The sequence below is a fragment of the Vicia villosa genome, linkage group LG6 (assembly GCF_029867415.1).
Source record: "Vicia villosa cultivar HV-30 ecotype Madison, WI linkage group LG6, Vvil1.0, whole genome shotgun sequence".
In the NCBI taxonomy this organism is placed as follows: Eukaryota; Viridiplantae; Streptophyta; class Magnoliopsida; order Fabales; family Fabaceae; genus Vicia; species Vicia villosa.
Genome location: NC_081185.1, coordinates 76,841,816 through 76,861,464, shown reverse-complemented (window position 1 = coordinate 76,861,464; position 19,649 = coordinate 76,841,816). Strand labels below are relative to the sequence as shown.

The window sequence follows — 19,649 nt, the reverse complement described above, 5'->3', positions numbered from 1 at the left end:
CGGATAAAAATGTATTTTAAAATATTTTTATTCTATTGGTATTCATTTAAAGAATTACCTTTGATAAAAAATACTTTTAAATTAAATTATTAATTAAAGTTTAATATTAAATACTTCGAAAATAAATAAAATAGTAATGTAAAAATTGTTGTGATAAAAATTATAAATTTAAGTTATTTTCTTTATTTTTTAAAATTATAGTACAAACAATATATTAATAGTTGAAGTGCATATCTCTACTTATTAATATTATACACCAAAAACTACAAGTTTTAATAAATAATAAATTAAATAATTAAAATTTTACACAATAAGTAAAATGTATTTAAGTTTTTAATATGTGCAAAATTTTATTCAATTATAATATATCACATAAATTTCTTGGTTGTTTTCTAATTGATAAAAAATACTAATTATTTTTAAATTATTTATCAAATTTATAATCTAAATTCATATGAGTTATCACATTTTAAATATTTTATTAATTTTTTTAAAATTAATATTAAATTATATTACAATAATTTAAAACTTTATTTAATCATTGAATTATTTTATCTAATTTTTTTGGTAATATACACGGGTAGCTTAACTAGTTATGTCAAAGTCATTGATTAATCAATGTGAATTAGAACTTAATCATCTTCGATCAATTAATGAAACCAAATAAATACCACAGAAAGAGGTGATTATAAGTTAAAATTCACCTTAATTCAGAATTTTTTTTGTTTTAAATGTTTTTTCTTTTGGATTAAGCAAATAAAGTTTAAAAGACTTGTTATGCAAAAATTAAAAAACAAAAGTTTATTAAACTCATATTGATCTATACTATAAACACGGCTTTATATTTTGGTAGACCATATATTACAACTTTAAGTTTCAACATTTATTTCACAAAATTCAAAATATAAAATTGTAAAGTTATTTATATAAGTATCTCTCAGCCTTAATAATTATCATATTCAACCCAATAACCCTTCAACTTATTGTACACCCCGGCGCCTCTTCTTCGTGCATGTATTCATGGTGGTGATGGCCCGCATAACAAGGCCCATTCCATCCATAGCTATCGTATATGGGCCTCCCGTAAACTTCTGCAGGCCCACTATGTCCAGGCCCATAAACATACCCATAAGGAACAATCGGTGAAGGATATGAAAGAATGGACATTGGTGTCGTATGTGGAAATATTACAGCTGGCGCAGCTGCAGTAGGAGCTGGTGCTGGAGCTGGAGCAGGAGCTGGGGCGGGAGCCGGTGCTGGAGCGGGTTTTTGTTGTTTTGGTTGAGCATCAATAGGTGGGCCTGGTTGGGCTTTGGGCTTTACCTCGGCCTCGGGCTTTTTCTCTGGCTCTTTAGGCTTTGGTGGTTGCACAATTTCTATGCTCTTGATTGTACCACCTCCTTGACAACAAATATTGTCTCTTACCTTCTCTGGGCTACAACACACCACTCTTATGGTTACTATGCCATTTTTCTCATCATATAATTGATCTCGAATTTCTTTCATTCATCAAAATTGCAACAACAACACAAAAAAAAACACAAATTATTGACTTAAGAAATTTTGAAAATAAATATTATTGAGAGAAAAAATAATATTATTGAAAGACTCACGTGGGTATTTGCAAAGGACCTTCTTGACTTTCTTGCAGCATTTTCTACATTGAAGATCAACCTTGAGCTTCATTATGGCAACCTGCATGAGTTCAAGAAAGTTGCTTAATTGAAATTCGAGAATTGTCGCGTTAAACCTACTGAGTAGTAGCTGTGCTAATATTGTTACTTACCTTTTGCTCCATGGCTTGGAAATATAGAGCTTAGATCTAAAACTAAAACGTAGTTGCTTAGATGATAAGAATGAAGATGATCAAAAAAGATAATAAGAATGAAAAGAAGAGAAAAAGTGGTTAAGATAATGACAAATGTAATATGGAAAAAGAGATAGAAATCATATGCTTGAAAAATAAGATAGGTGGATGATATTGCATCGCACTCACTAAACCATCACAACCAATTATATGCAAGTTGCTAACGTCGTGATGTTCAATTCATTTATCACATTGCCAAAATTAATTAATTTGTTGATATTTTGTTGTAATCAATATGTCGTTTTGCTCTTCTAGCAATTTTTTGAGCTAATTAAGTCCTCAAAATTATAGTTTTTTAAAAATATTATTAATAATATTAAGTTCCTCCATAATTTTTGTTTAGTTAAACTCTATTTTCATAATCTTTCACAAATTAATTCGATTAAACTTTTTTCTGTTATCTAAACTCACCAAACATGACACCAAATCTCACAAAATTAAAAAATTCCAAGTATCTTTTCTTTAGATACTTCTAATTTTGTCAAACTTAACTACTTTTTAAACTTTTAAAATCATTTCATATATCAAACCCATCATGAATCCTTACATAATTTATTAAAATTGAGCAATGAAGGGGTTTTAGTTTAACAAAAAGAGTGGTAGTCTGGTAGTAACTTTTTGATTGATAATGATATGAAAAGGCTTCATTTGAAAATAACTGCAACAAAGGAATAGAAACATAAATGATTCGTAAAAAAGGAATACGAGTCTTGCTCACTTGTGCTCCTAGAATGCTATGAAATCCAAAAGTAAAAAGTTTATATTAAAAATAAGAAGAAACTTTATAATGAGAATAACAACTATAAATTTTTAAGCAATTGCGCTGTCTTTTATTTTAAGATCACATTCTTAAAGAGTTCTTTAGAACACATGTTAACAATTGTCAAGTAGAGTATAATATGTCTTCCAACTAACGGTAACCTATTGTCCCAACTCAGAACTATACTAGAGTTCTTTTTTTGATCCTTGAAGATCCATGAAACGGAAATTGAAACAATATGGTGAAGAACTGAAGATACATACACAAAGAATGACCAAGTCTATTGTTCTAAAAGATTGGCAGAGAATTCCCTTCAAAGGGCATAAGGCTAAGACACTTTTGAATACAATGATTCAGGTGAAGAGGACAACATATATCACAGACAAATGTTTTACTTCCAGAAAAATTAAGAGACTATAGAGAAAGAAAAGTTCAGACATTCAAGAAAAGTAATCAAAAGGAAATCACTTCCTTTGGGAAGTGTCAAATCATATAATTCAAATAATTCGAGAGCAAGAAGCCTAGACACACGAGTGTTGGGTGTCCTAGTTTCAAGAAGGCAAAGCAAGGATCTTCAACAACAACATTAAGCCTTATCTTATCTCACCCAGTGGAGTAGGCTACATGGATCAACTTCTGTCACAATATTCTATCCAAGACCATATCATAATATTCTATCTACAATCACGCTTCTATCCAAATCATTAATTTTGAAATCTCGAAATCTTACTCTACCTCTAATTGTTTGACTTCTCTCCATCTGATCTACTATCCTGCCATAAAATCTACCGATTTTCTATCATCTTTTCTATTATAGGTGCTACCTCAACACTCTCTAATGATGTGGCTACTTGGGAATAATTGAATTAGCTTTCCTTAAATATGAAGAGGTCAGCATTTATTGGATGACAGAAAGGGTACGAACATGAATACAAGCAAATACACAAATGATTGATTTACCTCAATTCTCAAAGGAGACATGCAAATGCATTGTTAGTGTAAACTACTTTTACACTAATCCGTAAGAATCTATCATTTTGAGGTTATTTTTAAATTGGGGGTACACAATAAGCATATCAACCAAGTTGATGAGTTTTTCCTAGGATGCAGGTTTCTATTAAACTCTGTAAACAAATACGGTTACAAATATAAGTCCCAAAACCCAGAACCACCCATTATTATCAGAATATGAGAAAATATATGCAGTAAAAAAATTACATCTTTGTCAGCATTACCAACCCAACCTTCATACCAACATCTCCGACAACAAAAACCAAGCCTTATTTCACTAAGTGGGATGCCTACATGGATCAAATTCCACCATAATGTTCTATCTAGGACCATACTTCTATCCAAATCGTTAATCTCGAGATTTTTCTTAATAACTTCTCTTATAGTCTGTCTAGGTCTTCCTCTTTCTCTAGTTGTTTGATTTCTCTCTATCTAATGTACTCTCCTTACCACAGAATCTACATATCTTTCCTCTACATGCTCAAACCACCTAAGTCTATTTTCCACCATCTTCTCTACTACAGATGCCACCCTAACACTCCCTAATATTTTCAGACCAACATCTAAGATACATACACAAATTATATGTTACTGATTCAATGAATTATGCCTAACATAAAAATTGAGTTAACATAAGAGCAAAGCTAGGTAACAAACAAAACAAAATGACAGCACAAACAGCAAAAGATCAAAATCATCACAAAAATGGTAGTATTCCAAATCCAAACAAAGATACATTACAAGCCATTGGCTCAGCATCCAACAACAATCAATTCCAAGGAAACACCAATCATTATGAAAATAATAAACACATTTGATTCTAAACTACCAAAAAAGATGACCAGAACAATTCATACAAATATTTTCAATTTTCCATAAACGTATAAAACCAACAACACCTCATCGAGCTCCATCCAAATCAGTAACAACAATCAAACCATCGCCTATTTCTTGCTTCCACCAGCATTATTCCCTGCAGCATCCTGAGCAGCTTTCTTAGCTGTCTTCTCCTGCAGAGCCTTCGCATCCCTGCTCATGAAAAAATCAACAAAAATTCAAGTTAATACAATTAAAAACATTTAATAAATATTAAAAAAAATGAAATTTTCAAAACGAAATTGATAAAAGTAGATTTTAATTAACACAACCTTTCTCTACGCTGTTCAGGGGTCAACCCATCACCCTTTACTGGTTTTCCCTTAGAACCACCGACTCTAGATTGAGCCCTTTCACGATCTTTCTCTCTCTGGTTACCGCGTTTGCTTTAAAGTTAAATCCAAACAATTTCAAATAAAGATTCAAATCACAAATGAAAAAAAAATTGGATTTTGGCAAAGGGAACAAATAATTATTCAAAAAAATTGAAAATTTTTGAAATCCGGAACAAAAGTCTACATAAACCCTAAATTGACAAAATTGGGGAAGAATTGGACGAAGATTAAAAGGATATGAGTCATGATTGTTGTTGATTCTTGAAGAGCGAAACGAGATGAGAGTCGATGAAAAACCCTAGAAAATTGAAAACAGAAAAATAGGAAATTAAATTAAGGAATTTAGAGAGGAAAAAAAAAACGCAAAGTGAGAGAGGGGAAAAGAGAGGTACCTGATTAACGAAGTAGAATGCAAGGAATGATGAAAATTTTGACAAAGTGAGGAAATTATATGGACTTGGGAAGATTCGTTACCAGCTTGGCAAACAGATCAATGGACTTAAAATAAAGTTTTTTTATTTTTATTTTTAGATTTTGGGAAAAGGTTTTTATATTTGAGTATGAGGGCGAGGGTAAAATTATTTCATATCAGCATGTTAAGTTTGACTAGACAAAGTCATGGTCGATATGGTTGTATTGGTGTTAAAATGATATATCAACTTGAAGGTTGTTGAATCATTCTTCATTGAATAATATGGTTTGTTTTTTATAGATGTATGGTGGATCTTGATAAGAGTGTGTTATAGTTAAGATGAATAAGAGTGTCTTATAGTTAAGATAAATGATGTTTAGATATAATGGTTTAGGGTTTTGAGTCTAACAAGTATATATAGAAGAGGAGAGGAGAGGGTATTAATGGTCTCAACTTGGCATAATCGTCATCATTATACTTCAATTTCAATTGTGATTTGAGTGTGCTCTAGTGTTGTCTAACCATGTATGATCTTCAGTGTCTTGATTTTGGATGTATCATTATTTGATTATTGAACATTTGTAAGCAATGAACGGCCTAAAGACCTTACATGGTAGGAAATGGGTAGATACCAGAAGATTTTGAAGTCTAATGAAGATATGTCTAAGTGAATAGGTTAATGGTCTTCATAACTTGTAGCCCGTTGTGTTCCACGATGAACATGTAATTTTGGGAGCTATGACAATTCACAACCCTTCAAGCACGAGAGTTGTAAGGTGGAATTGCTAAAGTAAAATTTTGGAGACCTCGAAAATTAATGGCATTTTGCATATTTTCGAACACGTGGTAGCGGCAGAAATGAACCATTAACATCTTTACATTGATGGAAAAGCCTTTGTTAGTTGTGCTTATGTGTGTTGGATCATAACCCTCTTACAAAATGTGTTTTAAATGAGTTTATCCTATCAATTCCTATATTCACACGCCAACTAACTATATGACATTCTTTTCAAAAAACATTTCACACTTGTCAAACGATGTTTTCTATAATATGAATTATTATGCCCCTAGCTTTACTATGATGGTCCCTATAAGATCTATCTTATAAATATGAATTTTTCTAGTCTTTTTATCTTTAGTTGCGCCTATATTCTTTCTTTCTCATCATTTTTATAAAATTTTCTTTGTTTGTGTTTGTTTCTTTGTAATGGTATATATGTTTTTTTTCCTTTTTATTCTTTTTTGTTTGCTTATTCCTTGGTGTTTTTGTTCGTATCTCTGTTAAGGTATGATGATCATTCACAAATTAGAACTTAGGGAATAAGGTTTGTGAAACATCCATTTTTAGATTTTCCATTTCATTATGTGTTATTCACTGTAATAGATATGATGGTACTATGGATTGCCATATGTTTGAAATGGAGATGTTTAACTTTTATAGTGTTCTTTTTTATTTTGGTACAAGTAATTATGAATGTGATTGTGTCATTACCTCACCTTCCTCTTTCTCAGGAAGAAACAAAACTCTAACTAAGTTTCTAATCAATGTCTTTGACTATGGTTTTCCGAAATATGAGGTGATGGGATATTCTCCATACTATTGTAACATTGAAGAAGTTTAAAGGTTTTGAGCATCTGTTTTCATTTTCCTACTTGAAATGAAGATGATATGATCATTGAAGTAGTTAAGGATAGAGAACTAACTAAATAGGTATCGTTGAGTATAACGGATGTAAGGGGTGTTAATACCTTCCCCTTGTATAACCGACTCCCGAACTCTAAATTTGGTTGAGATGACCATTTGTCGTTGTTTGTGGGCAATGCACTCGAGTATTTTTTGCAACGCGACAGCTGTCGTGCATCTTCAAGCTCTCTTGCAACATCTTTGTCGTACATTGCGTTGTACCTTGGGCACATCATAGTCTTAAAATCATTCAACATGCATCTTTCAAGGAAATCAATCAAACCTTCGTCGACTTAAGGATAAGCCGGTTGCACTCATTCTTTGATGACTACGGGAGTTTCTTTAACTCTTTCGACCTCCATATCGAGACCCTCAGTAGCCTCGACCATAAGCACCTCAAAAGGTTCGACGTGATTTTCTTCTTCAACGTGCAGTGGATCGATGTCGACTTGCATTAATGACTTTGGCTTCTCGCCAAATTGGAGTCTTCCCTCATTCAACGCTTTTTGCACTAGATCCCTGAAAAGTACACATTAGGAAGTTGTATGATCAAGAAAATTATCGTATTTACAAAAACCTCTTTTTTTTCTTTTGTTCCAATGGGGATTCATTAGGCTCAGAGGCACTATGATATGTCCATCAGTTACCAAAACTTTTTTTTTTCACATTTAGTTATGTCAAATGTATATGTTTTTTTTGGTGAATTTGTCATTTTTGTTAGATTCGACGGGATTCTTCCCGTTCGACGGTTTATGCACTTTGCAAACATAAGGAGGTCATGGCTTAAGTTTGACCGTATTAACCTCACTCTCTTCGACTGTGTCATCAAAGTCAGACATGTACTCATCAGTTGCCACGTATGCAACTTTCTCTTTCTTATGGTATTTATTCGTCCTAGATTTTTCGGCCCTCAGACTTTCTACTTGGCGAACTTTGTCTGCCAATTACGCGATCTCCCTAAGATATTGTGTGTTAAGCTTCTTCCTAATGGAATAATCTAAACCGCCCACGATCATTTCAACCAACTTATGCTCATAGACTTGTGTATAGCATCTCGCCTTAAGAAGTCTAAACCTATTTAGGTAGTCATCAATAGACTCAAGCATCTTTCGCCTCACACATGCCAACTCCTTCATACTTATTTTCGACTCTCCCATGTAAAACTGTTCATGAAACAGTCTCTCCAACTAATTCCAAATGTGTATAGAGTATGGAGGAAGTGTGGTAAACCAAGTAAAAGCATTCTTTTTTTGATAATTTGGAAATTATTTCATCTTCAAAGTCTCATTATTGACTATGTCGCCAGCCTCAGTCTAGAACCTAGCGACGTGTTCAACTGTAGACTCATTTGTGTCGCAAGCGAACTTGGTAAATTTGGGGACTTTCTAACCCTTGGGTAATTCGATCTGCGGAATATATTTCGACAACGGAAATATGAAATTGGGTCTATGGAGACCTATGTTCAAAGTGTTTTGAACTAAAATTTGTTCGACCATGTTTGCTATATTGTGGTGGCCCCCATAAATATTTTGTTGGGCATTCCTAAAAATCTGGTCGACATCTTGATTTCTATTTACTACTGTTACCCTTGGGTTTTTTTGACCTATATATATTTTGTCATCCCTATTTAGTATTTGCCTCAAATTACTAGGAACTGTCCAATTATCAGGGGTTTCAACAGGTCTTACGTTCGAAATTGGGGAGTTGGTCTTGCTTGAGGCTGTGGGGTACTGAAAAAGTCGGCTATTCGAGCCATCTGGTTAGCAAGCATTTCATAACTCTAGTTAGTATTATTAATTAAGGGATTAAAAATTATCTCGATTTACTGTGTTAAAGCATTTACCATTTCATGGTTGCTTTCGTCTATCTGCTTCCTGATGGACATCATAGATGTCGTATTCAACATTGATGTCGTTTGGAGGATATAGCTTGTCCCTCCAAAATGCGGTAGCGTTCGAACCAAATTCTTCATGGTCGACGCTGAAGCATGATGGGAAAAAGGCGGTGTAATTGCCATCATGTTGTCTCTATAGTTCGATGCATTATTATGAAGGCCTTCCATAATTGATAACGGTATACCGTATGGACATGTCATATTGTCTGTTGGCATTGTAAAACCGGAGCAAAACGGCATCCTGGGTTCACCAAAAGTTGGTCTCTGAGAACTTAATATTTGTGAAGGATTCACATTTTTTTCTCCGGTTGTTGATGCAACTGATGGTTCTCCACTACTTTGGGGATTATTTTGTGAATTATTGGTGGGTGGACGTACCATTTATGGAAGACCTTTATCATTCCTCAAATTCATAAATCAGTGACTAAATTTCGAAGAGAACAATTCTAGACTCAAACACATATAATCTACAAAAAGACTAGCACAAAGTATCCACTAGGCATGCCAATTTGTTTACCCTGATTTTTGGTAAACAATCTCTAGTTTCTTATTAAAGGTTACTTGCAGGATCAACTAGGGAATCTTAGGACACAGTGCTAAAATTTTAACAAATTTTGGTGTTAATTTGTGGTAATGCGAATGTTATACTATCAAGGATTTCGATAGTTGTTGTAATCTTTGAGTTAAACAAAGAACTTAAAAGAAAGAGCACAAAGTAAAGAAGTAAAATAATTTAAAGAGACTGAATTTTTTTTATATAAAATGAAAGTAAATTGCTTGGAATTTGTAAATGAAACGCATACATACATTCTCCAGAAATCACTCTTTTATCACTTTGACACGCATACTTTGAGTTTCTATAATAATGTAACAAACACGGACCCTTAAAATTGAAAAACAAATGATGTTTATATAGAAATCCTAAAATAACCATCTACAATGGTCAACTAAGCAAAATTTGCCACGTATCCATGCAAATTTCGTTCTGCGAGCTTCCACATGTCCTTGAATAACGCTCTACCTTATCCATCTTGACCTGCCTCGACTATGCTTCGGATAACAAAGAAAAACTTAAACATTGTGCTAAGTCTTTAGACCTGCATGTCTCTAGTCTCCTTGATGAAAGGAATTCAACCAAAATCATGAACTTCTTGTTTGGCTATTCGATGAAGCTTAGATGTGCGAACTAATCACCAAAGTTTGACTAAGACCTTTTTTACTCATAAAAATTATCAAAAAACAAATTTTAAGAGTGTGACCCTTGTGCCCTGTCTTAAACTCACGTCGAAACTTCTAAGGTAACAACGAGGACCCCAAAGCCGCCCTTGTTTATGACTCCTATAAATATAACATTGTAATTTTTTTAATTTTTGAAATAGTGTAATAACCTATATTATATTTGAAAAATTTGTCTAAACCCTTCAAACTCATCCTCTAATATAATTTTTTTAGTTCCCAAAAAATTAGGAGGATTTTTGGTCGTGATTAAAAATAAATCTTCCAAAACCCTCCTCACCTGAATCTTTATATTCTTTTCAATCAATCATTCCCTTTTTTTTCAAAGCACTCCTCTCCATTCCCGTCCAAACTTCCAAACAAAGACTAGGTGAACTTGTCAAGGTCTTTGCATTCTGGAGTTTGTTATGCAATAATGTCTAAGTAAATGTTAGGAGTTTTATCAATTCACGACGAAATTCTATCAATGTGTCGTCGTCAGAGAAGTTTCATCGAGAACGTGTGATGACTTTTCGGGACAACTTCAATGTGAATGATTATAGATTCACATGAATGATTATAGATTCTAATAGTTGATTTAAAAATATATATTTATCTGATATAATATTATTCAATGTGTGCAAGTTTTTTGATAACTCTTTGTATCTAATTTTCAAGTCAATTCGTTAGTTTTTTTTTAGAAATGAGTGAAGCTGGAAATCATATTCCCACTTTTGTTTTAAGTTCTATTAAATTATAGTTGAGTATCTTTTATTTTTGGGAATATGATTTACTTATTAATTTATTATTTTTTAGGACTAAATATGTTTTTGGTCCCTATAAAATTACAGATTTTAAATTTTAGTCATTATAAAAAAGGTCATGTTTTAGTCCCTATAAAATTAGTTATGCACGTAGTTTTACTCCTTGTGAAAGGACTAAAACTTCATGCAAAACCAATTTTATAAGAACTAAAATATGATTTTATTTATAACGACTAAAAATCAAAACTTGAGATATTTATAAGAATCAAAATCATATTTAACCATATTTAATTATTCTCACATAAAAAGGTGAGAATATTACATTCCCACCTGAATAAAAGATAACCACTCATATCTTCTCACTTTGAATTATTTTAACTCTTTTATTTTTTTAAATTACATTAAATATATTTTATAAATATTCTAAATAACTCTAATTACTTATAAATAGAAATAAATTCCTGATAATAATAATGATAATATTAATAATCCAGAGCATAATATTCCCATGATTATAAATATAATATAATCCTTTAACCAAACACAGCCTTAATTTATTTTGCTAAGCACTTCTCTTTAACCAAGTAACTGTGATCACATACTATTTATCCTCTTAGAGATGTTGTGATCTTCATCTTAAACACTTTTAAGTATTTCATAAGGAACCGAGTCATGTGATTTTTATAATGTTAAAAAAAATTGTGTATTTAAATTGATCAACTATTAAATAGTAATAAAATCCTCAACAAAGGTCATTAGATTAAAGACCACTTTTATGCAACTTAAAAAAAAACACGACTATAATCCCATCCCCTCCCATTGGATTCAAATCCTACTATATTCTATATATAGCTTCCTTTGAAAATCATGGAATTTTACACATTTGTATCTCTCTCCAAATTAATAGCCTTTTCATTTTCTCTGAAGAGACAGTTTTCCCCGGGAAAAAAGTGCGTGCATTCAATGTCTTACGTTTTGCTTCCTCTTGTTCGGTCAAAAATTACCATGTTTTACAAAGAAAAACTAAAAAACTTATAGCCAAGTAAGAAAAACAAAACACATTGGAACCCTTTATGTAAGTTTTGCCCCTTAAAGCTATAATTTGTGTGTGTGTTTTGAACATTGAAGGTAGCCAGAAGATAATGCGTTTATGAGGAAATGTCAGCATCCGATAATCGTCTAGAGAAGTTTACTGGCTTGACTCTTGACGACGTATTAGCCAAAAGGAGATTAGATATACCGGCAGCACCTAACCAATCACCTCCATCCAAGAGTCGGACCCTATTCGACATTATCAGAGACGACGATACCAACAGAAAAGACCGTAGGTACTAACTAAAATAATCTTTTAGTAACACTTCAGTTTTAAGATCATGTTGTTTTGCTCTTGTTTTTCTTGAATTTTGTTGGTGGTAACAATTTTTCTTTTATTGGAAGATCTTGGAAAGCCTTCAAGGACAAGCTTCGACTCAAGCGCGCTGGCTCTGCTTGGACATCATCAATTCATATTCCAACTTCAGATATTCCTGTTCAAAATCCAAACAGTAGAAGTTTTTCTCAATTAGGACGTCGTGACTCGGTTCGAATACAAAGTCACTACGACTCAGACATGTCAACCCAACCCATGACTCACCAAGTGGACGACCTCGATCCATCAAAGGGCAACAATGCTCCGGCCACTAAACCTCAGTTCAGTCGCCGTAGCTCCACCCGTTTCTCAGCTGACTCCCCGGAAAATTCTCCTGGTCGGGGAAATCTCCACCCACAACTGTCACGGCGAAATTCTACCAATGTGTCGTCGTCGTCAGAGCAGTTTCACCGAGGACGTGTGGTGACTTTTCGGGACAGCTTCGATGAGGATGAGCCTGATGATGACAACAAGAATCAAGAAGCAGGGAGGACACTTTCAGCGAGGGAGGCAGTGGCAGCACAGGAGGCGGCAGAAGCTGCAGCAGCGGAAGGTGCTGAGGCTTCAGGAGGGCATCCAATGATGTCACTAATGGACTTACTGGAGGAGACTGATAGAGAGATGGGATTGGAAGGGGCGAGGTATGTATTGAGTGATGATGAAGACTATGACGATGATGATGACGATGATGATGAAGATGATGATCATAGAGGAGGTGCTATGGAAGGCACTTGTTGTGTTTGCATGGTGAAGCACAAGGGTGCTGCTTTCGCACCTTGTGGCCACAGTTTCTGCAGGATGTGTTCAAGGGAGCTTATGGTGGCTAAGGGAAATTGTCCACTCTGCAATAATTTCATTTCAGAGATTCTTGAGATATTCTGATTTTTTTGTTTTTTTTGTTTTCATGTTCTGAGGTCTCTTTTGTTTGAGCTGCACAAGTGAAGTTCTGAGATAGTGAAAAGCATGAATGTTCTAATTAGATTATATACATCATCACTATTAGAGCTCCAACTAAATCAAATGGTTGAACTTGTGCTTCCAACAAAACATATTCAAGAAGAGCTTAGTTATCATTCAAATGTTAAACAATTATACTTGTCTTTAGTATGCAAATAACGAGTGCGTATGTGTAGTAAGCAACAAGATAAAGTGAGGCTGCATTAATGTATCTGCACATTTTTCATTCTCATTTTGTTCAAATTTTAATTATATACCAAAGTGATAGGAACCAGAATTTACAGGTAACATAGTGTATGATTAATAACAAATGGTTGAGCTTAAAGCCCTTACAATGGTGGAAATGCAGAAATAAAATGATAAATCTGAGTCACTAGAACTCGCAAATGCTCCTAACGAGAGAACTTCTTCTAACAAACTTTCTAACAATATTTTTGAATGAATTACGCATTACCCTTCCCTCTCTTTTACAACAGAAAATTCCCTTAGATTCAGGAAATATCCAACTAGCTATTATTCCCACAGCTTCTACAACCTTCTAGAATCTACGTTTGTATGATTGGGGCTGATGATTGAGTCATCGCACGTATTGGCAATTAGCTATTAGAACTTTTAAGTCTCCTTCCAGGGATGTTTACATTTACCTATTTAACTATAGTGACATTTTCATCAATGACTGCTAATGTACTATTCACATTTCTTAAAATGAAGCAACACAATTTCTGTACGCCCTCTGACCAACAGGACATTTATCAGGCTGCCTTACTATGTAAATTTGATCTCCAACTTCCTTTAAAGAGTCCTGATTGCGATACCAAGTCCACAAAGCCCATGTTTCATTTTTCACCTGCGTATAACACATTGAAACACTGTCAGATATGAGTAAGAGATGAGTTCCTATGCATGTTCAGTCAATTAAAGGTTCTATAAGCTAAAGGCTCAAATGACCTTGAGGTTATATTTCAAAAACCAAAACTAGACTTTGCAACTATTTAAGAGTCAGGAATGCCTTTGCTAGAAAATGATATATCCTAATCTTGTTTGGTCTCCAAATGAAAGGAAAGTGAAAACAGAGAGTAAAAAAGGAAATGATTTTTTGGATTGTTTGGTAAGAAGTGTGCGTTTTCATTCCTGTATGCAAATTTTTCATTCTCTTCCCCTACTGTAAACAATGCCCAAATGCAAATCAAAGTTCTATTATGTGATAAATCCAAGTATGGTATAATGTAAGTTGCTGATGAGTATTGTTTCATAGCATCAGAACCTAAAATGATATAGCAGAGGTTTGAATGCTTAACTGTTTTCCAGGTAATATACACTGGGACATAACTTGTAAAACAATTTATTGAATGTGACTTTTCTACTACCATGCTATGTTGTACTGCACAAAGGGTTGGGTTCGCAGGAAATGGTACCTCGAAAATTCCATAGCCAAAGCTACTTTCTCTGAAAGCACTGTAATCAGCCTGGCGATCCCAACAAAACTTGCCTGCTGCAGGGCCAGATGTAAAATTTGTTGCACAAAAGCCACCCATATAAGAGCCAGGAGTAGTTGATGGTTCAGGACAATTTCCAGGCTCGTCTACAAATGGAATTGACATCTTCTCTCGGTTACCTCCATCCCCTACAGCAATATGTACAGGACCACACGGATCTAGTTTATAATTATAAACCCGATTGGACCTCTCATAAGCATGAACCTGGTGATCATTTAAAGAAAAAAATAGAAAAGCACAGGCTTAGTCCTAAATCATAAAAATATTTGACTACCAGTGCCTATATGCTTTTATTGCTAACCTCTTTATAACATGCTTGTAGTGAACATAGGTGAGAAGCAGATCAGTCAAAACTAATAATTGAACCCGAATTAACTAAAATAAATGTTCCAATCAGCTTCAGAAAAAATAAAATGGCCCTTCACTATTAGTATAAAACTTTTCGTTTTCAATTTTTTTTCATGGCTATGCCTACGATAATTCATTATCTGTAAGTTAACAAACTCAAGTGGATTGTAATCCTTTTATTTATTAGGTTTAGGATAACTCACATGCCCATTAAATACTATATCCACACTATACGAGTATAGCAGATCTTCCATCGCCACCCGCATACACTCCGCTTCTCTGTAATGGGCTACATAAGTGCTATACCATGGTGGATGCCAGGTAGCCACAAGCCAGGGAGTCATTGATCTATCAACATTAGCCAGATCTCTCTCCAGCCACCTGTATTGTTCGCCTGCCAAGGTGATAAGCTTCTCATATAACAAGGAAGGGAAATGGAAAATATTATAAAGTCAATGATTTTGTATGCTTTGGGTTTACTTAAAAGTGAATGGAACAGTTAGGAGATATTATCAAATGCAGCTAGAATATTTGGGGCATTTAATTTGAGAGAAAGAACTTCTGCAGACCCAAAGAAGACTAAGGATATGATAAATTGGTCTACCTAGGTGGACATAAAGGATTGACAAGTTCTTGGGGCTAACAATTTATTAACGGAAGTTTATGCAGAATTATGGGAAAATTGTCTGTCCTCCTACACGAAAGTTAAGAACGACAATTGTAAACAGGAAAGGGAAGCTCAAGATTCCTTGAAGTAGCTTAACACTGAAATACCAGCAACTCTGGTGTTGCAGTTCCAATTTTTGAGAAAACTTTGATATAGATAATTAGGAAAAGGGGTAGGGTCAGTATTAAATCACGAAGAGAGACCTATTGGTTACATGAGTCAAGCATTATCTGAGAGGGCCCCAAACAAATCAGTCTTTGAGAGAGAGTTGATCTTTTATTATTTTTACGTTTCCTATCTTGTATTCCAGAATATAAATTCTGCTATCACTGAGATACAGGCCAGAATGTTTCCATAAATACAGTCAACTTCAATATTCCAGTTTGCTATTTTTTCATCTGCTATCTATTAGTGGCAATAGCCAAAAAATCAAAGCAAGAAAATTCATTTTCTATTTTAATTTATTTTCCCTCTGGCCTATCTTTCAAACCAAGGATACTAAATCATTGCCAACAAAAACAATACTTCTAAGTGATAACCCAAAATAAATCAATGTAACTGAATAGTGAATAAGGGTAAAACAGGAAAATACCTGTTTTATCATAGTCAATATAAGCGCCAAGCATAATAAAATGAATGCCACCAGCATTGAAAGAGTAGTAGAATGTGGATGGCGATCCACTTTCTTCGGAGGGGAACGCAAACCTGGAACTGTAAGCCACAAATGTCTTGTTTTCAGCCTGTAATTCAATTTCGTGGTTTCCTTCTACCACCATTATTGGAACTCTAGACACTAGACTTTGCATGAACCTGGAAACATTTAGTTATGGAAGCTTAAGAAGATGCAGTAAAAAAATATCATATCATGGTACTTTCATCATCTACAAAATATTAGTTAAGATATATAATTTTCATGTACCTTCCCCAATAATCCCATCGAGGCTGGTAGGTTTCATGTATAGGAGTGTCTGAAAATGAGCAACTATAACAGGCTGAGCCAGTTCCATTTGTGACGTACAAATTTGCATAGCTTACATCACCAATCAATAGGATAAGATCAGGTTCGTTACTGGTCATGTGACTGATGGTAGTAGTCGTGTTATACGTGAGACCAAGATCTCCTACTATAGCAATTCTTCCTGGGTAGCTCTGGGGATCAGAAACTGGCATGGTTCTGAAATAGTATATATCACTCATGGCATGTAATGAGGGATCTCCACATTGATAATAGTATAGTGTGTTTGGTTCCAATCCTACACACAATGTAGACTAGTTAAAAACTATAACATGAAAGTTTCATACAATTACAACTAGCTTATTAAGGTGTAATCAGTTGCATGGAGCATTCTGAATTACTGGGCTCATCTATCTAACACCTAATTTTCCTCTGAAGATAAATTAAACTGATAACAGATTAAAGAAACTGAATAGATAATAAAATCTCTTATGATTTTTTCTGATTAACACACATTATAATCTGAATGCTAGAGATGAGTAGGTACTCTTCACACCTGTGGATTTTCTAAAATAAGTGGTGTACTTTAGATGTGTGTGTGTGTGTGTGTGTGTGTTACAAACTACGGAATTGTTAAGATCTTATCATTGATTGAAAATTTTAACAGTGGTATTAACCTTCTATAGTGCGCCCCTCACTTTAGACAATTAAAATGCTATGCTTCTCTAATCCAAAAGTAAACTAGCCAAAAACTCAGAAAACCTAAAACAGAATAATAAAAACAGTTACTGTGTTGCTTTGTTCCCTTCCTCTTTAACTAGGAAACAAAAAGTATTGTTCACCTGTGAGTCGAACATGATGAATGATTCCAGAAGTGTAATTCTGAAGGCCTTCAAAAGGATAAAGCTGGTTGTAGATGAGCGACTGGCCCTCTGCTTCATTCACTAATTCCAATCTTGAAGTTCCATAATGAACAACACTTGCGACGGTTTTGGGATCTAACGGCTTGATGTTGTAACCAATTTGAAATTCCCCTAATATAATCATAAAATTGCATCATCAACAAGACAACATGAATAACACCATTCCATTAAAAAAAATGAAATCCATATTTAATGTTCAAATCATCTACATCTATCAACAAGGCTATACTGAGCAGAAACTTGGCAAATACAGTTATTATTTTTCTTATTTAAATTTTTTTCCGATAAATGAGGTCATTTACCAACATTACGACCACAACATCAAGGATCTTAAAAAAACCTATCTAGAAAATTTCGCTAAAAAAATCTGCCATAATCAGTTACTATTAACCATAATTTGAGACAGGTTTGAGGTCTAATCGCTTGATGTTGTAACCAATTACAAATTCCCCTAATATTATCATAAAATTGCATCATCAACAACAATGAAACATGAATAACACCATTCGATTAAAAATAAAAATAAAATCCATGTTAATTCATGTTCAAATCATCAACTACATCCATCAACAAAGCTATACAGAGCAGAAACTTGGCAAATACAATTTATATTTCAACTAGTACAGTTACTGTGTTTCTTAATCTTTATTGAATTATTTAAAATTTCAATAATCATTCTGATGCAGAGGCGCATATGCATGAGTTTTTAACTAGTAACTGTTTCCTTATTATATTTGATAATTGAACAATTATTAAAAGCAATCAAATTAAGCATGTAAATGAGATCCATAACCAACCTCATGACTACAATGACATCAAGGATCTTGAAAAAATTTATCAAGAAAATTTCAGTAGAAGAATTTGCCATAATCAATTACTATTAACCATAATTTGATTAAAAAAACGAGTACATCATAAAGGAACTCTCACCGGAAAATTAAAAATGAGATAAACATTCCATTAAAAATATTATCATAAATCCGCATCATCAACAACACATCATGAATAACACCATTCCATTAAAAATAAAAATAAAATCATCGATACAGTTAATTCATGTTCAAATCATCAACTACATCCATCAACAAGGCAATACAGAGCAGAAACTTTGCAAATACAGTTGCTATTTTAACTAGTACGTTACTATTTTTCTTGATCTTTATTCAATTACCTAAAATATCAACATCTTTCCGATTATTGAATACGAGTAATTAGTAAAAACTATCAAATTAAGAATGGATAAGCATTAAAAGAGGTTCATAAACAACATTACGACTACAACATCAAGAATCATGAAAAAATCTATCTAGAAAATTTCGCTAACAGAATCTACCATAATCAGTTACGATTAACCATAATTCGATTAAAAAACGATTAAACACCACAACGGAACTCTCACCGGAAAATTAAAACGAGATAAATACCGTTAGAGAAGTTACTCGTACGTACCAGTAATCCACGAAACCCAAACGGAGTCATGAGTGGAAGAAAGCGACAGCGAAATCTGCTCCGGCTCGAATCCGACGACTTTCCGTTGCACACGAGGATCGGTGTCCGGCAAGTCGAAGGTGTTGCCGCGCGTGGAGACGTCGAACGGAACGGTTACGGGGAGAAATGGACCTTCGAGTGTGGTTGGAATGTGGCAGTTAGCGGAAGAGAGAAAGAGAGGAAGTAGATTGAGGAGGAGAATGAAAGATCGATGGAACGAGAGAAGTGACTTCATGATTATTGCAAAATGAAAATCGAAACATGAAGTTTTCGGTTACTATATTTATAGTGTGGAATAAAGAGTGGATATTCCGCGTGTGTAGGAGCGAGAAAAAGTAGTGAGGGTGAAACAGAAAGAATATCGAGTTAGTGGTAAATGGCGTTTCTTCAAGTTGTTACTAGCCAGTCATATCATTTTCAGCGGGAGGACCACGTCACCAAAAATACTATATAATGAATGAAATTAATTTCTTAGAAACTAAACTTTATAAAGAGTATTTTATAGACATAAAAAAAAAAACTATTTAATTCTATATCTTAAAGTCCACATTTCGAGAAGAATGAATTTTCTGGGATTCTTAAAAAATAA

At 33.8% G+C, this 19,649-nt stretch overlaps 4 protein-coding genes across 4 annotated transcripts; 1 reads left to right on the top strand and 3 right to left on the bottom strand.

Annotated features, from left to right (window-relative positions):
- Positions 1-786: 786 nt before the first annotated feature.
- LOC131609247 (protein PYRICULARIA ORYZAE RESISTANCE 21-like) lies at positions 787-2,047 on the bottom strand. The gene is made up of 3 exons (XM_058880923.1): positions 1,787-2,047; positions 1,614-1,695; positions 787-1,499 (listed from the first exon to the last, which is right to left on the bottom strand). Exons 1-3 carry the CDS (start codon positions 1,796-1,798, stop codon positions 976-978), a joined length of 618 nt encoding a protein of 205 aa, XP_058736906.1. The 5' UTR covers positions 1,799-2,047; the 3' UTR covers positions 787-975.
- A 2,257-nt stretch (positions 2,048-4,304) lies between these two features.
- Positions 4,305-5,369, bottom strand: LOC131609248 (uncharacterized). Its single transcript, XM_058880924.1, has 4 exons — positions 5,242-5,369; positions 5,090-5,147; positions 4,787-4,896; positions 4,305-4,667 (listed from the first exon to the last, which is right to left on the bottom strand). The coding sequence occupies exons 2-4, from the start codon at positions 5,093-5,095 to the stop codon at positions 4,583-4,585; spliced, it is 201 nt and encodes a 66-aa protein (XP_058736907.1). The 5' UTR covers positions 5,096-5,147; positions 5,242-5,369; the 3' UTR covers positions 4,305-4,582.
- Positions 5,370-11,827: 6,458 nt separating this feature from the next.
- On the top strand, positions 11,828-13,432 carry LOC131609246 (uncharacterized). The gene is made up of 2 exons (XM_058880922.1): positions 11,828-12,146; positions 12,256-13,432. Exons 1-2 carry the CDS (start codon positions 11,977-11,979, stop codon positions 13,106-13,108), a joined length of 1,023 nt encoding a protein of 340 aa, XP_058736905.1. The 5' UTR covers positions 11,828-11,976; the 3' UTR covers positions 13,109-13,432.
- Positions 13,433-13,460: 28 nt separating this feature from the next.
- On the bottom strand, positions 13,461-19,422 carry LOC131609244 (purple acid phosphatase 15-like). Its single transcript, XM_058880921.1, has 7 exons — positions 19,022-19,422; positions 17,492-17,683; positions 16,614-16,947; positions 16,287-16,504; positions 15,231-15,421; positions 14,599-14,883; positions 13,461-14,030 (listed from the first exon to the last, which is right to left on the bottom strand). Exons 1-7 carry the CDS (start codon positions 19,293-19,295, stop codon positions 13,884-13,886), a joined length of 1,641 nt encoding a protein of 546 aa, XP_058736904.1. The 5' UTR covers positions 19,296-19,422; the 3' UTR covers positions 13,461-13,883.
- Positions 19,423-19,649: the final 227 nt, after the last annotated feature.

Excerpts from the sequence above, each read along its gene's own strand:
- LOC131609247 (XM_058880923.1), bottom strand. Across the intron at positions 1,500-1,613 it reads GGTCCTTTGCAAATACCCAC|AAATTCGAGATCAATTATAT; the intron begins GTGAGTCTTTCA and ends GATGAATGAAAG.
- LOC131609248 (XM_058880924.1), bottom strand. Across the intron at positions 4,668-4,786 it reads CCTGAACAGCGTAGAGAAAG|GGATGCGAAGGCTCTGCAGG; the intron begins GTTGTGTTAATT and ends TTTCATGAGCAG.
- LOC131609246 (XM_058880922.1), top strand. The coding sequence starts at position 11,977 with ATGTCAGCATCCGATAATCGTCTAGAGAAGTTTACTGGCTTGACTCTT. Across the intron at positions 12,147-12,255 it reads ACCAACAGAAAAGACCGTAG|ATCTTGGAAAGCCTTCAAGG; the intron begins GTACTAACTAAA and ends TTTTATTGGAAG.
- LOC131609244 (XM_058880921.1), bottom strand. The coding sequence starts at position 19,295 with ATGAAGTCACTTCTCTCGTTCCATCGATCTTTCATTCTCCTCCTCAAT. Across the intron at positions 16,505-16,613 it reads CGATGGGATTATTGGGGAAG|GTTCATGCAAAGTCTAGTGT; the intron begins GTACATGAAAAT and ends AAATGTTTCCAG. Across the intron at positions 14,031-14,598 it reads TTGGCTATGGAATTTTCGAG|GTGAAAAATGAAACATGGGC; the intron begins GTACCATTTCCT and ends TGTTATACGCAG.